The 17,552-nt window shown below is 41.4% G+C and overlaps 2 protein-coding genes across 2 annotated transcripts; both read right to left on the reverse strand.

The window, feature by feature from the left end:
• Positions 1–780: 780 nt before the first annotated feature.
• Positions 781–9,072, reverse strand: timm17a (translocase of inner mitochondrial membrane 17 homolog A (yeast)). The gene is made up of 6 exons (XM_054785749.1): positions 9,012–9,072; positions 6,574–6,673; positions 5,948–6,011; positions 5,734–5,862; positions 5,530–5,640; positions 781–2,849 (listed from the first exon to the last, which is right to left on the reverse strand). Exons 1-6 carry the CDS (start codon positions 9,035–9,037, stop codon positions 2,773–2,775), a joined length of 507 nt encoding a protein of 168 aa, XP_054641724.1. The 5' UTR covers positions 9,038–9,072; the 3' UTR covers positions 781–2,772.
• A 436-nt stretch (positions 9,073–9,508) lies between these two features.
• lmod1b (leiomodin 1b (smooth muscle)) lies at positions 9,509–16,315 on the reverse strand. Its single transcript, XM_054785915.1, has 3 exons — positions 15,920–16,315; positions 11,957–13,537; positions 9,509–11,881 (listed from the first exon to the last, which is right to left on the reverse strand). Exons 1-3 carry the CDS (start codon positions 16,148–16,150, stop codon positions 11,855–11,857), a joined length of 1,839 nt encoding a protein of 612 aa, XP_054641890.1. The 5' UTR covers positions 16,151–16,315; the 3' UTR covers positions 9,509–11,854.
• Positions 16,316–17,552: the final 1,237 nt, after the last annotated feature.

Below are 17,552 nucleotides of genomic sequence, written 5' to 3' on the forward strand. Positions count from 1 at the left end.
TGCACTTCTGCTTTTTCTTCTCAGTAAAAGCAAACACTTTTAATGCACAGACCACATTTTAACATGGAAACAATCGCCATTAAAGATTCATTCTCTCCCATCACAGTCCACCCCCTCATAAATCCCACGTTTTACATTTTAAATACATTTTAAATACTGATTTTAGAGAAGCTGCAATCACTCTTACCTAAAAAAAGAAAAACACAAAATTGTTACACAAGTATTGATAGTACGGAAAAAGTACTATAGACTACTATCTGTAAATGTTGCTGCTGTAGCAAAGTAAAACAATAAAATATTTATCATTGTAGATAACCAGTGAGCTTGAAGTCAAGCTTAAGTTTAATTTCATATTTATTGATATTATTTTTATTTGATTATTATTATATATAGATATAATTTATTATTTGAATTGTATACTGTATTTAATTGTTTTCTTATATATATTAATTGTATAATATCATATATATTGCATTTTATATACTGTATATATATAATTGTTCTTATTTATTTTATTATTTTCATGTTTTTTTTAATCATTATTGCTGTTCAGACTGTATTACTGTATTTATATTTATTAAACTGATACGGTACATGTTCGTGTTTTCTTAGGTTTTAATATTTTTTTACTTTTAATTAATTTAATTGTAAAATTATTTTAACTATATATTGTATATGTATTTTTTTAATTTGTATTTTTTTAATTGCACAGTATTATTAGAATGATGTACTTGTTCTTGTTTTATTATATATATATATTTGTATTGTTTCTATTATTTACATTTTTATTTTTTGTGCATTTGTATTTACGTACTATTTTTTAAAATATTATTTCTGTTATTTTAACCTTATTTTTTTCTATTTTCGTATTATTTTATGATGAATGGTTATATAGTATTTGTATTCTATTTTTGTAGATTGCTACTTAAATATAGATCTATTATTACCAAAATGCATAACTCTAAATAAACAAAAGATTGCTCTAACACAAGAGTTATTTGTAATATTTAGCTACAAGAGATAGTAGAGCTTACGTGCAGTATGTAATAAGTGTCAAAATACAGCTTACTACCTTGTTAAATGATACATTTGTGTGCTTGACTGCTTCTACTGACGACCAAATCAGGCGTTATTTTGCAAGTCAAATGTTTTCGGTGTGGAACAGAATCGTTGTGACAAATTGAGCCCTATGAATCCACCGGTGGTCCTTGATAAGTTAACCGGTCATGACACATTTCACTATTTGCCTTTTCCTAAATCAGTCAGCAGTCCTTAACATGCACCATTAAAAAAGTAAGTGGGTGAAGAACATTTGGATCACTCACATAAATGTCTTTCAGGTTTTTATTTCATTTTTTAAATGTATTTAGCCAATATGACCGTAGAGTCCTTTTTATGCATTCATGGAATAAGTCATGCTATTGAGACGGCTGCCCTCTAGTGGCCAATGAGCAGTCCTGCTGAAACACTTAAACATTGTGTTTATTGTCTTACAGTACAATCTGTCATATAGATTGCATACCCGATGTGACAACCTCGTGTGCTAGTTTCCCCGTTTTCGTGTTTTGCGCATATTGGTCATGTTGGACCAGCCTTTTCAAAAGTCAATACACTCTTTACATTCTGACAAATAAATAAATCACTTTAAAACAAATAGCTCTAGAATAGTTGTACTGTGGGTCATAATATGGGGAGGGGGCAGCTCAAGCATACTTAAGGCAAATGAAGACACAACAGGCAAAGCTTTTAGGGATGCTCCGATGGATCAGCCACCGATTAGTATAGGCCAATTTCTGTAAAAAACACACCAAGAAATGCCTTTCAAAGCCGATCACAAAAACCGAGAGCCGTGCGGCGGCAGCATGACGATTCATGTGATGACGACACAAATATGACATGGAAGTGCATGTGTGCTGTCTCACGTGGGGTTGCTAACACCCATATTGAGCAGACAAGAAACACACTTTGTCCCGTATTGCCGCGAGGATCAACACTAGTCTGTGGTTTCTGTTTGACAGCTTGATGCAGGTTATGCCAATTGATGTCAGTGTGTTTGATCACTCCCTTGGCACACCTATTAGTGTTCTACTTCTCTTGCATCTATTCATTGCACGCTTTGCCTAGCTTGTCACGGCTGCAGCTAACTAGCTGGAATTATCCGCTAGTTTCTCATCTTCGGACTCCAAATGTGGCTTTTTACCACAGTGACATTTTCTTTTTAAAACAAGCAATGCGGTTAGTTTGGAGCTCGTTTTTGTCCCACGGGGAATTGGATATTATGTCCTTCGGATATGTACTAACATTGTCAAGTATCTATTGTTGTCATTATACTAATTACAGTACAGTAGGTCTTGTCCTCCTGTTTAATGAACATTACCTAATTGTCAGGGGCCCTTGGAATTGTTATTCACCTATCCAATAGCCCTCATCATAAATAAAGTGAAAAACATACATTAACCCATGTGATCGGAATCGGCAGGATAAAACCCTGATCGGAGCATCCCTAATATTATTTACAGAAAAGTATTATAGTGATAGAAATGACAATAGATGCTTATATTTAGGCTGAACAATGGCAAAAAAAGGAAACAAGATGTCGTCACTTGGCAGTCTCAGTTCATCGGGTGGGGAGGAGGTGGCTATGGTTACGTGTGTGTGTGTCACATTGTCATTCATTTCCATCTTTGTAACTCCAGAAAGAATTTTCTTTTTTGTTGTTTTTTTTTTTAAAAAAAAGGTCTATTAGGATGAGGAGGAGGACACCAGTCCTCTTCACTGATATTGTCTGTAGTCTCCAAAGGGGGCGGCAGGCATGGAGGCGGGGGCTGGTTCCTCTGCAAACTGAGGTCCTAAAAGGAGGACACAAATGGATGGAAACTATAAGCTCACGTTCATGTATCCAACCCACGGTGCAAATTAAACGTTAAAGGTCCCCTGCTATGCAAAAGTGACTTTGTAATGATGTTATCACAGTAATACTTGTATGCGCTTATGAGCACCAAGTCTCCCTCACTTATTTGTTCCACTTTTGACAGAAGAGGCACTTCCGTTGCTCGCTTTTGAAGTTGCAGCTTTTCATGACATCACGAAGAAAAAAACCCTTCCTCATGGACATGATACCACCTCTGATCATGTACCGTGTATAGTACCACAACCTTGTATCAACTACACATCTTCAAATAATGCTCTGCCAACTATCAGCCAGTCAGCTACGGAGATGGGAGGTGTACGTTTGATCATTTTGGGGTCATTTTCCTACGTCTTTGGGTTAGGGAAAAGGTCCTGACTGTTTGTGCGTACTCGCCAAGGCTGCCCTTTGTCACCGATTCTGTTCATAATTTCCATGGACAGAATTTCTAGACACAGCCAAGGCGTCGAGGGAGTCCATTCTGGGGGCCTTAGTATCTCGTCTCTGCTATTTGCAGACAATGTGGTCCTGATGGCCTCATCGGGCTGTGACCTTCAGCGTTTACTGGGGCATCTGAGTGTGAAGCTTCTGGGATGAGACTCAGCACCTCCAAATCCGAGGCCATGGTTCTCAGTTGGAAAAGGGTGGACTGCTCCCTCCCGGTTGAAATGACGTCCTGCCCCAGGTGGAGGAGCTCAAGTATCTTGGGGTCCTGTTCATGAGTGAGGGGCGCGAGGTCGATAGGTGGATCGGCGCAGCGTCTGCTGTAATGCGGTCGCTGTATTGCACCGTCGTGGTGAAGAGAGAGCTGAGCCGGAAGGAAAAGCTCTCAATTTACTGGTCGATCTACGTTCACACCCTCACGAGATCGCCAATACAAGCGGCTGAAATGCGTTTCCTCCGTAAAGTGACTGTACTCGCCCTCAGAGACAGGGTGGGGGGCTCAGAGTAGAGCAGATGCTCCTTCACATCGAGAGGAGTCACTTGAGGTGGCCCGGGCATCTAGTCCGGTGGACGCCTCCCTGGTGAGGTGTTCCGGGCATGCCCGGCCGGGAGAAGGCCCCGGGGCAGACCTAAGACACGCTGGAGGGATTATGTCTAACAGCTGGCCTGGAAACGCCTTGGTGTCCTCCCGGTGGAACTGGAATAGGTGGCCGGGGACCAGGAAGTTTGGCCTTCCTTACTGAGACTGCTGCCCCCGCAACCCTGACGCGGATAAGCGGAGAAAATGGATGGATGGGTGGATGGATGGATGGTAACCGTGGTCGGCCAGAAAACTGTAATGGGTGCACCCGTAACTGTAATGCTAGCACTGTAACCCATATACAGTAGCTATGTTTGTGTTGTTAATGCTTGTGTCCTCCTGTCCAGGCCTGACAGGCTTGGACAAACACGGCTCATTAGCATTAAAGCTACATACGCATAAAATGGCGCGTTCCCAGTAGGGCTTCCGAAAAGCAAGGCCTGTCATTATAATCAATATATCAATTAATGAATGAACAGAGTGAGTGAACCCTCCTATCAGTCATTCAGTCCCTTTGTCCCAGTGTGTGGAGGCGAGGCCACTGGCGAGTGCACACACTGTGGTGTGAGGATTAAAAGCTGCGTTTACACTTGCACACTTTTTGGTTCTGCATTGTCCGGCAATTTACCGTGGCAATGCGTGTCATTTATTTATGTATTTATGAGACTAGTTTGCGCACTGTTTACTCACTAATTACACACTTGACACACGATTTGTGACCGCAAATGGTGCGTGTTGGTACAAACTGACCACACTCCCGCACAACTTATTTATTATCTTGTCAAATAGTGTTTAGGTCTACTGGATAACAATAGTACATGCGACGCGCATTGTGCCCGCATGGGTATGCATTGTCACCACCACTTCCCGCAACCGTGAAGCAGCCCTGGCATTATTTGGTCCCACTGTGTCCCACGTGACACCACGTAACAGCAGGTATCACCCCATAGCTTCAATAATTTGCGTTCCTGTTAAGGAACCCAATGATCATTATTTATTGAAGTGCAATTTTGAGACATTTAACTTTGTCAATACACACACACACAAGTGTTAAACATGTGACTAACTTTGGTGATGTTGGCAATCAGACTACTAACAGTTATTGTCAATATTGTCAACATTATGGATAATATTTTCATTATTACTGCTACCGCTAATAAGTATAACTGTCTCAATACAGTATTATCACTGTGGCTGCTGATATTATTTTGTTATTTCTATTGTGGACTGTATGGCTGTCATAGATATTTGCTGATGTAGATGTTTGTTTCTGTTGTTCTGTTATTGTTGTTGCTGCAATTGTTGTTGTTGCCAAACACCCCTCACCCCCGGCTGTTTTCTCTACTTTTCTATCCCCTCCTGCTCTGGTCCAGCCGCTCCAAATTTGCATTACAGTGCACATCAAATGAAGTCAAATAAAAAGTATGTAAGAGGAGAAGAGTAGCTTACACTCTTCCCTTACACAAATCTGTTTATCATGTAAGGGCGTCTCGAGCAACAATACTGTATTCCCCTTTGGCTGGACAGGAGAAGGGGAAGAAAAAACTAAACAAAAAACATTTTACTAACTTTAAGGTCGGCAGAAGTCCAAACTCACCTGTTGGGAACTGTGATGAGGCAAACCTTGAGAGCATGATCCCAGCGCCCTCTATCAAGGCTAGTAGGATGCCGCCCATGGCTGCAGAGCCCACCATGGCCACTGGGCCATCTGCACAGAATAGAATGTGGGATTAATCACATGAGAACGTGCATGGAAACCATGTCCATCGTGGTTTATGTTTATGAAAGTGCACAGTCTTACTCCTGGCAGCAAGAATGGCTCCTGTCATGGCACCACTGGTGATTGAATTCCACGGGTCCTCCTTCCCTCGCACCTTCACTAAGCCACAGTCAATCATGGAGAAGAGGCCTCCCCACACTGCGAAGCTGCCTGCCACACACAAAAAAGGATTCATAGAGTTTCTGTATCTGCTGTAGACATGAAAAGGACGACAAATCAAAGTTAAGTGTTTTACCTCCAAGCTGTGGAGCTCTGGTTTTGATGGCCGTCATGCTGCCTCTCATTCTGTGATTCATTCCCTGCAGGACAAAACAACACAAATACACTCTAATAACAACCAACCACTGCTTATAATTCTAGGAGGCTTTAGTTTGTTATTAACTCCACAAGATGGCAGTAGCTGTTTTGTAGTATCATGAGTGGTCAGCAGCCAGCAGCGCTTTAAAATGTTGAAATTGTTGGTGTGAAAGTTATGCATGTTACAATTTACAATGAACTCATCAGTGCTATTAATGCTGACTGAGCAATTTACTCCTAAACACTATGACAACACTGGTTCTGTTGCTTCTGTGTTGTGCAATATACTTGTTAATAAATTGCCATGTGGTCAGAAAAAAGCTATGTTTTCCTTTCCACACTCCAAATCATTATTAACATGTGTCTCCCACAGGACTGCAATCTATTTGCGTTTATGAGTGAGGGCAAACAGGTAGCGCCAAATCTATTTGTGGAGTTAACAGCAAATTTGATACTTTTTCTTATGTGATAAGAAAGAAGGAATTTCTTATGTGATAAGAAAGAATATACAATTTTAAAACTAGGTAGAGTAAGAGCAGGAAGAAGAATACAGCGTTGTCTTACCGCAGGTGCATTTCTGAAGCCTTTTACTGCTTGGAATATTCCTCCTCCAATTGCCCCCATGGTAAACGCACCCCCACAGTCATCCACAATCCTCCAGGGACTACAAGCAAGCCCACCAGTCATTAAATATGAACAATTAATAAATACTTGGGGTGTAACGATTCATCCAGTACATCGATTTATATTCCTATGATCCAACTACATCAATCTGCATTCGGCAAGTTTCCATTCCGGACGACATATATCGATCTAACATCGTTTAAAAAAAGGTAATCCATCGACTGCATCAATACTAGGAAATAAAGCATTGGATTAAAGCATGGCAGGCTTTATATGGATGCGTGTTTTTTTAGCACGGTTAATGATAAAGATGTTAAACGTTACTCGATTCAGTCTGCCTGTCTGTGATGGCATCGTATTCCGGGTATGTGGTGGTCATGGGAGTTATAGTAGACCTGTGAAACACAGTTCATTCACTTCATTCAGTATTCATATTTAACTCATCTGTCCTTAATTGAAACTCCTTTTAACTGACATTTATGGGGACAATATGCAAAGTAAGGACGTTCTGTATGCCTCTAGACCACAGGTGTCAAACACAAGGCCCGGGGGCCAGACGTGGCCCGCCACATCATTTTATGCGGCCCGCGAAACCCTTGGAATAATGCATGTCAATAATGCACGTCACCTCTGCCCTTCTAAATGTATTTGACGTGTCATTTTGACAGAAAAATTGTACTGCATGCGGTTCTTCTAAACGTCAGTATTGTCTAATCATGCAGCAAGATATTCCAAGCATTTTCCAAAAACAAATACTTGAATGTCTGCTTGTCACCATGACATTCTCACTTCACTTGTCATTTCGAAGCAAGTTATCCATCAATTTGTTAGTAAAAATATAATAATCTAATGCATGAGCAACTGTGTAATAATATTATGAGGTTCTATTCAAAGTGGCTTCTGTCATTTGTGTATTGTTGCTCGTTGCTGCACCGTTCTTTCAAATGGCTGCTCTGATCAGGAGGACTATCGGCACAAAAAAAGCCCCTGCTGCCATCGGCCCGAACAGGTGAGAAAGTTTCAACACCTAATTGAAGGTACCATACCACATTCATTTGCTGAGGAATTTGCATAATAGTGCACTATTTAAAGTACATCATTAATCATGGCAAGCTATACCACCCTCTGTACATCCTGATGCATTTTTAACTCGTTTTTTCTACTCATAGATAATTTATTCTTAAGCATGTCAGCATTATTAATAATTTATACCCGATTCTCTTACAAAAAACAACGGGAATCGAGGAAACTTCACCTGTACTGTTCAGTATCCAGGTATTTATTTCACAGTCACACTGGTTGAATTTTTGACTAAAAAGTTACTGAAGCAATTTAAAGTTACTGAATCGCTTCGAATCGTATCGTCCTAAACAAACCAATATTGTCCTTGAATCGCATCGGCGACCGCGAATCGTGACACGAATCGAAATTAAAATGAATCGTTAAACCCCTAATAAGTACTCTTCAGCAACCTATCCAACACATGTTAGAAACAACAAGCAGCCTCTCACAATCTAATGAGATCCAATACAACTGGATCATAAAATTCAGGAAATAATAACAATAAAGCTATTTGTAGTGACACTGTCGAATGGATATTGGTTCATGGTTTATCCCTGTGTTGAATGCTATTTAATGTATTGTTCAGCGAGTGTGTTATGTTTAGTAGGAGTACAGTAGTACGTACTATGTAGGATTGAATTTACATCTTGTAAGCGGAAATACAAATGGAGGACAAAGATAGACGCTTGTTGTTTTTGTGACTTCTGAGTTGTACACCTGAGCACCAAATGCTTCCACGGCATAAATAAGTAATCTATAGAATGTATACTTTCAAAACTTTAATACTAAGTGTTTCAAAACTTTAAAACTACGTGGCGCGATGGTTCAAGTTGCATAGTGATGAAAAATTATAACATATGGCTATCATCATGTTGAGCAATGGTCCACAAGCTGCACGCACACATGTATCCTAGCTAGCGTGTTAGCTTGCTAATACGTCCTTTACTCATTCCCAAGCGTCTTCGTTTCATGTATGCCTTAAATGTGTCACTACAGGTTGATCAACCTGTGCCAAAATGGCGAAGACTGGAAAAATGACGTAATGACATGAGGTGTATATCTGGAAGTGGGGAGGCACCCCACAAGGTCACTACAACGTTCTCTTAGCACTGATGTCACGGCTAGCGCAATCTCATGTAAATTTAGCATCCATGCTAACTAGCCGGGTTTGAAGAGTTTCGGCTAATACTGGTGTGGCAAATACACAATATTACAATACACAGTAGTCCGCCCTAAAATACTCCTACAAGTATGAGGACGTCATCCAGTAGAAACGATAATGTGAGTAATAGTTCTGTTTTGGCCAAAAGACTCACCACGGCTCTCTCGCATATTCTTCCATTTTGTTCTTCGGCTGTTCCACCCCCAGTGACGCAATGTGTGATGACGCGTATTGACGTAACGACGCAAGTACGTGAAGTTTAAAGGAGGCTTTCAGGTACATCAACAGAAGTGGGAAAAGTAAAGATCGTTTTAGAAGAGCAAATAGTATTTTGTGACATAATGACAAGAAACATAAAAAGTTATTTGCTATCGGAAAGTAAAGATTTCTCCTTATTTTGTGATGGTGGGTCATTTTTAGAAATATCTCCTCATAATTACTCATTATGGTATTTCCCACATTCATTATTTTTCTATGCCGCTTATCCTCATTAGGGTCGCGGGGGTATGCTGGAGCTGGGTACACCCTGGACTGGTCGCCAGCCAATCGCAGGGCACATATAGACAAACAACCATTCACACTCACATTCTTACCTCTGGACAATTTAGAGTCGCCAATTAACCTAACATGCATGTTTTTGGAATGTGGGAGGAAACCGGAGTACCCGGAGAAAACCCACGCACGCACAGGGAGAACATGCAAACTCCACACAGAGATGCCCAACGAACCAATCCCAATCTCCTGTGTGGCCAGCAAGCTAACCACTAGGCCACCGTGCGGCCTTTCCCACATTGAGCAATTTATCCAGTTTTAGAATAGAAATAAAGTATTTATGTAATGACTTAAGAGTTTATGACAATTAGTATTTTCATGGAATGTCATAACACAACAAACACAGCCCATACAAATAATCCAAAATGTCCATGTTTTTCATTCTTTCACTATCGTTGCTGCTGTAGCCACAGTGTAGCGACAGACCTCTTTGGCCTGCAGCCCGTTATTAGGAACAAGAAAGGAATGAATTGCTGAGCGAGCCTTCCTGGAGAAATGACCAAATATAGACATTTCATGGCTGTCGAGGGCTAAGGCCGCACAAGTCAGACGTAAACTGTACTCTTGCTGCCATTCTGCTTGTCTCCATGCTCTCCGCGCCATGATGGCTGCTTCCCACAAGACACTAGTCAAGATACATTCCTGTAAACACACTTTATCCAGATACTCACATAAATTCTTGGCACTGTTGGGTATGTTTTTTTTGCACAGTCCTGCAAACACACAGCAACCAAAACAATACATTTTGATTTTGCTCTTTACCGAGTACCTGGTATGTGTATCAATCCACAGAGATACAGTCACCCAGCCAAAATGCAGAAAATAGAAATGAATGTCCACAGCCAATTTTGTTTTTCAGTTCCAACCAAATGTTTTCTAAAATGTTATAAATGTCAAATTTTTTGTTGTTTTTACACCCTAACAAATCGCCAAATTTGAGACATTTTCAGTTGTTGTTTTTTTTTTGCCTTTTCAAAATTTTCTACTGTTTTTTATATATTGCAAACTTTCCTACATTTAAATTTTTTTGTGTGTTATTTTTACACCCAAGACTTTTTTAGACATTTTATATTTTATATTCCAAACTTTTCTACAACATTTACAAATATATTTTTATTGCTGGTTTGACACCCTGAATTACTTTTTACCCCAACATTTTTTTCATATTCAAACTTTTGTACAGTTTCAATTTTTTTTGTTTTTTAACCCTAACATTTGTCATCCCAAAATTTTTGATATTTCCATTTTTTTGTCTTGAGATTCCAAAGTTTTCTACATTTTCAAATGTTTTTTGTTTTTCCACCATAACATTTTTTATCCCCAAATTTTACACGTTCCATTTTTTCCGCAATTTTCATTTTTTTTTTGTTTTTAAAGTCTAGCATTTTTTATCTCAAAATATTTGGACATTTACTCGTTTTTTTCAGATTCCAAGCCTTTCTACATTTTTGAATGTTTTTTGTTTTTCCACCATAACATTTCTATCCAAAAATCTTTTGACATTTACAATTTTCTTTTTTATATTCCAACTTTTCTACATTTTCAAATGCTTTTGGGTTTTTTTTACCTCTAAATTTTAGAATGTTTTCCCCTTTTGTAATCCAAACCTTTTCTAACATTTTTTGTCATGTTTTGTTGACAATGTTTTTCCTTACATTCCCAAATTTTCTGTAACCTTTTCAAATGTTTCTTAATTTCGTTGTTGGATTTGAATACATTGTACAATGACAGTAATGTAAAGAGGCACATTGGTGGTTTAGTCAATACAGACATTGCAAACATTTTTATTGTACAGGCTCTGTAAGAAAGGTTGCAAATGAGAGAAAACACTTAGATAGAGATTACATGAAAGTATCACGCCAGCTAGAATTATTCTGTACAAACAAAAAGCACTGGACAGTTATTGTGCTTCCTGATAATACTGATAATTAAGCATGTACTGTGTAATTAAAGTTAAAGTTTCCAAATCAACTTTGCCTGAGATTTGTTGATATTTGGACATGAGACGCACAATCAAAATCTAAATTATGTTGTGTTTTTAAGTGGGGTCATAGTGTTTGTTGTATTCCCTGACACTTAAAAGGCAGATCCATGAATAAATAAAAGTACTAAAATGACTTTTGTGTGTGTTACAAGTTGTATAAAAAGTTATGGAGTGTTGCGTCAGGCACTCCCACATTGACACGCCAACACGGCCATCTTCATATATCACCTACTAGTGCAAAGAACCAGCAAAAGCGTCCAAGACCACAAACAAGCTCTCTGCAGGCTACAAGTGGGGAGCCCACCCCCTCTAGCGGCGCGCGTTCTCCGCAAAGTCCTTTTGGTCCAGTGTCTGTAAAAAATGGGCAGCTTCATCCTCCATCCTTCATTGTTGGCTCTCGGGCCACATCCTGGAGGAACGGTTTATCTCCTGCTTTCTTTTCCAGATCCCCCCAGGAAAACCTACTGGAGCCACTTGGGGACTGGCACCTGTGTGCAGGAGATGCAGTTATATACTGTAAACAGATGGAGAGCTTGAGTGCATCACGGGCTTGGTGGACCTACCTTCTTGAGCTGCTTGATGTTGCTCCCCCTGATGGAGGCTAGCAGTTGGTCCCTTGAGTTCCTGCAAGCACCTCGGCCCTTCCCGTCCAGGCTCCTCCGCGACACCGGAGTCAGGGAATTCCTCAAGGAGTCTACTTCCAGCATGAGAGGTGGAGGGGGCGGAGGCCCTCCCCCAGGTGGGGGTGGGGGCGGAGGTGGCGGAGGAGCCCCAGCACCCTTCTTGGGGCTCAGCTTGGGCGAAGGCATTGGCGATGCCATAGGGGATGGTTTAGGGGACGCCTTAGGGGAGCACCTCAAAGATCCCCCGCTGCCCACCTTGGGTACCTCCAGCGCCTCCTTCTTGTCACCGTTGTTGGCCTGTGCCTGCTTCTGCTCCTGCAGGCGCTTCTGCCGCTGCCGGTCCATATTGCGACTGAGGATGTTGGTGGTGGTCATCCTGGGCCCAGCCAGCTCAAAGTGGTAGCCCAGTTTGAGTAAGGTCGTGTTCTCCTTCAGGATCTTGATCATTTCCATTTCAGTCTTTCCGCCGCAGATGTGGCGCTGGTTGTGAAAGCGTAGCTCGGTGAGGGTGGCATTGTGCTGCAGCGCCTGGATGAGTGCCAGGATGCCCTTTCCGGTGAGATGGTTGGAGTCCAGGTTGATGCTGGTGATGGTGGTGTTGTGGCGCAGCGTGCCGGCGATGGCGTACGCGACATGGTCGTCGGCGCGGCAGTTGGCCAGCGCCACCTTCTTGACGTGGGTGTTGCCGTGCAGCGCCTCGGCAAACTCCATGAGCGTCTTGGTCTTGATGACCTCGGAATTGTTGACGTTGAGCTCAACGAGTGACGGTTCGTCGCGTCGGAGCTGCTCCATCAGCTCGTCGAACATGCTGGAGTCTTCGTCGTCGTCGTCCTCCTGCTCATTTGTTCTGGCGTTTTGGGCGACACAATTGCCAAGTTTCTCCTCAGTTTTGACTTCGACACTCTCCATCTTCTTCTCTTTGACAGGGTCTCTGTGGTTGAACAGTTCTTCTCCATCTTTTCCAACTTTCTCCTCCCTCTGGGATGCCTGTCGTTCTACCTTACGAGTAATCTTCTTTTCTTCAGCTTTCTTCTCTTCGAGAACCTGGTTCTCCTGGGCTTTGCTTTGCTTCTCCAACATCCTAGAAACCAGTCCCTGCGTCCTGATGCTCTCGGACCTGCGCTCCCTGTCCTTCCCAACTTCCTTCTCGCTCTTCTCTCGCAGCTTGGAGATGATGTCCTTGGTTTTGCTGTCGTCCCGCCTCCTGCAGTCCTTCTCCCTGCTGTCCTCCTTCTTTTCCTGTATCTTGGAGACCACGTCCTTCGTTTTGCTGGCGGTGCTCTCGTGGTTCGCTTTCCTGTCCCTCGTCCTGTTGTCCTCACATCTGTCCTTCAGGTCGCTCTCTGCACTCTCCTGCTTCATGAATCTATTCGAAACCCGACCTCGCTCCTGTTTCAAGACTTCCGGACCTTTAGTGTTCCTGTCTTTGGTGTCGGTGTCTCCTTGTCTTTGTCCTTTGATGTTTTCATTGCCCTCCTGGCTGGGGCCCATCTTCTTCAGGCTTTCCTTCTTCGACTCGAGCTTTGAAAGGGTGACAAATATGAGCATGTTTTTATTACAAAGTGGAACCAGAAACTAAAGTTTTGTAACCACAAGCTGACGTAAAAGCCCGTCAAAGCCGGCATTTTTCTGCCTTTTCGGTGCCGTTTATAGAGAGCAGCAACACAGAAAAAAGAAAGAACAAAGTCGACCCCACAATTTTCTAGTTTTGGAGGTAGTATCAAAGCCATAATGGGACAATACCTGTGTGTAAAGGTATCCTGCAATGCCGGGACAGGGGTGGGAAGATGAACACTTGACACTCACTTCTCTGGCCCTGTTGTGTTGAAAGCAATGGTAGCGGCCTCTCATGTATTGATTGCAGGATGCTGTGTCGCTGTGTGAAAGTGCATACGTTTTTTTCCTGGCTTTTCCTGGCTTTTTTTCCCTGTGTTGCTGTTCTGTATAAATGGCACAGAGTGGGGCCGCAAAGTTGGCCCAGGAATTTTTAGCTTCTGAGGTAAGAGGTATGAGAGCCTTAAGAGAGGCTGTAGCTATATAGTTCCGTGTAGGGACTGGTGGATTAATGCCAGATCTTCTGTTATGGCTCTGATGCGCCAATTTTGCTTGATTTCCTTGTAAAAGAGTCTAAAATAATTTTCTTTTTCTGTGTCTCTGTAAATGGTATCAACATGGAATGGTGGCCTGGCAATTTTCCGCCTTTTGAATTATTATCGGAGCTGTAACATAGGCAGTGTCACTATCCCGCTTTGCTGGGTTCTGTGTAAAAGGCACCAGTAGATAAATGCCGGGTCTAGTGTTATGGTTCCATTCTGCAACTGTGCCTAAAAAGCTGACTTTTTCCACCATTTTGGGAAGGGCTGGCAATTTTCCACCTTTGCAAGTAGTATCAGAGCACTAACAGAGAGGCAGCGTCAATAAACCGTTTTGCTGAGTTTTGTATAAAAGGCACATTAATATAAATGTCGGGTCTACTGTTACAGTTCTGATGGGCCAATTTTGCAAGATTTTTGTGTAAAAGAGACTATACTGTGCCTAAAAGCGGGCTTTTTTTCCATCTTTTTTTGGGGGGCCTGACAATTATCCGATACATTTAAGGTAGTATCACAGCTGTAACAGAGGCTATGAGCATATTGCTTTGCAGGCTTCTGTGCAAAAGACAGACAGATAAGTGGCAGTTCTACTGGTATGGTTCTGAGGCGCCAATTTTGCAGGATTTCTGTATAAATGAGATTACTGTGTCTAAAGCAGCCTTTTTTTACACCTTTTTGGGGGGACCTGGCAATTTTCTGCCTTTGGAAGTTCTATCAGAGTTGTAACAGAGGCTGTGTCAAAATATGGCTTTGCTTGGTTCTCTGTAAAAGGCACCGGTAGATAAATGCTGGATCTATTGTTATGGTTCTGATGTGCCAATTTTTTGGAATGTCTGTGTAAAAGAGATTATTCTGTCTAAAAGCGGACTTTTTTTTTTTTACATCTTTTTGGCGGGGGCCTGGCAATTTTCTGCCTTTGGAGGTAGTAACAGAGTCTGGACTGCTTGCTTGTGTATAAGGAACTAACACACACACGTTACTGTAAAGTAGTATTCTGTGTAAAAGACACAGGTGGATAAACACCAGATCTACTGTTACGGCTGTGATGCGGCTGTTTTGCTGGATCTCTGCTTGAAAGAGGCTGCGTGAAGCGGGGCTCCCCGTCCATCTGCTGAGTGTAGACACACACACATTCCCAAGGAGACACAACATGGTGTGTGTGTTTATAGTTGGCGACGGCAGGACGAGAAGCCATCTTTTTTTCTTTTTTTTTTACGGCTCAGCTGGACTAAGTGTTTGATTTGTGAGGCTGTGGCGCAAGGCTGCAGATGTAACCTTAAAAGGCAAGCCAGCGTAGCAGCGATCAAGCGAGGAATTCCGGGGATTAAGGAGCACAGAAACTTCAAGAAATAAACGTGGTGCAAAAAACTACAATGCCGCAGGAACATGACGGCTTTTAAAGGGGCGGGTTGAAGAATGTAGAAATGGATGGAAGGATGCCTCAGAGGGCTAAACAAGGTTTTTCCTGGCACAGGCCAGCCACCCAAAGGAGGAGAGCCGTTTAGGAGCTGATGAATCCAGCTGGCTTCTTGCTTCAATCTATCATCCCCTCCCCGCCCCCAAAAATATGAATGCTATCATTAGCGCCACAGATATTATATAATAACATTGTCAAGACCCACACTGGATATTTCCATTGACATGCATTGTCAGATGTTGGGCATAGAGTGTACAAAAACTACTGAAAAACCACAGAAGCCATGAATTACGACAAAAAAACATGACCCATTTGGGGCCCTGACCCACAGGTTGGAAACCCACGCTTTAAAGCCTGTGAAATAATATGCAAGGACGCATGGATGTGTCCTACCTCCAGTGTCTCCTCTTGACGTCGCTTTGCGTCCCCCTTGTGGTTGCTGGCAGGTTCCCCCTGAACGATAACCTTCCCGTCCTCTGGGTTGAGGTCAGGCACCTTCATCATGTCCTTCTCCAGCTCCTCCATCTCTTCAGGGGACAGGGTGGACAGCAGGCTATCCAGGTCTGGGTCCTCGCTGACCTGGCGCCCCATCCTGGTCAGGCCTCTCACCTTTCGCCTAGACATGATACACTTGCAAGAAGGTTTTGCTGAAAAATCACAGGTGTGATATTCCGATAATTTCCGCAAAAACAGGAGTTATGACGCGTGGGTCCCGAGCCGGACTCACATTCTTGCAAGGAGGGGTGCCAGTGACGGAGTGCAAGAAGCGGTCCGCATCATGGCAGCGAGAGGCTGGGACATTCTTTGCAATCCTGGGAAAGTGCACGTCCATGTTTAGTTCAAGGCACGCTCCTTTAAAGGGAATGGGAAGGGCTCCAGTTTACAATTCCTCTTATTACACAATCCCCTTTTTACTTGCTAACCGCTACCATTTTAACACTTGACTCATTTTCTTGTTTCTATATTTAAAAGAGAACATCAATATTTACTTATCAGCATGAATATTATCCACATCCTCACCGGTCCACCTAAACATTTATCCATCATTGTATGACTATTACGTCATTTTTAATTCATTTTTAAAAGAATTTTGTTCTTCTATTACTGCTCTACTATACAGTATCACTATTTTTCTGTTAACATTTCCTTTTTAATTACTTTTTTCCCCCTTGTAGTATTATAGGGGTGTCCAAAGCGCAGCACGTATAATTGGCCCTCAGCACATTCTAAAAATTATAATTAAGCAAGAAAACTAAAAAAAAAAAACATAAAATGAAAAAAGCGACGTCATTTTGAGAATAAAGTAAAATATTACAGAAATTATGTCATAAAATTAAGAGGTAAAAAAGTTGCAATCTTAAGAGAACAAACCCGTAATATTATGAGTGGGAAAAATGTATTTAAGAAGCATATAGTTAAAAAGTTGAAGCAAGTAATAGTTATTTTTAAAAGTCATAATACTATGAGAAACAAAACAATTTCTTTACAATTTTTGGTAAGTGAGTTTGGAAAAACGTTAAATTACACGAATAAAGTTCAAATAATATGGGAATAATGCCATATTATGGGGGGGGGGGGGCAATTACAAGCAGAAAGGTTAAATATTTGTCAAATAGCAAAAATGGAAAAATAAGCAAAAAAGTGTGCCAATGTGTAAAATTTCATCACAGGCTGCTTCTTCTTAAAATATACATAATGTCTGAGAATAGCTACATGGGTTGTTTTACAAAATACATATTTTTTCTCATATTACCGTTTTTTTTTTTGTAAAATTAACACTTTTTGTACAATCACAACTTTTCATTACAATTGTCTTGTAAAGCTTTTTGGGCTGCCCGTGTTTGGGTAGCATTGACTTAAGAGCAAAACTCCAATTATATTTGAAAAATGTGTATTTTTGTATTACATTTTTTCCCCCTCCACAAGTACAACTTTGTTTTTGTCTAGTCTATGGAAATATCGCAGTTATATCACCTTTTAATGTTTATAACTATTACAATTGAATCCTAATTTAATATCAGATTTT

Source organism: Dunckerocampus dactyliophorus, chromosome 8, assembly GCF_027744805.1.
Source record: "Dunckerocampus dactyliophorus isolate RoL2022-P2 chromosome 8, RoL_Ddac_1.1, whole genome shotgun sequence".
NCBI lineage: Eukaryota > Metazoa > Chordata > Actinopteri > Syngnathiformes > Syngnathidae > Dunckerocampus > Dunckerocampus dactyliophorus.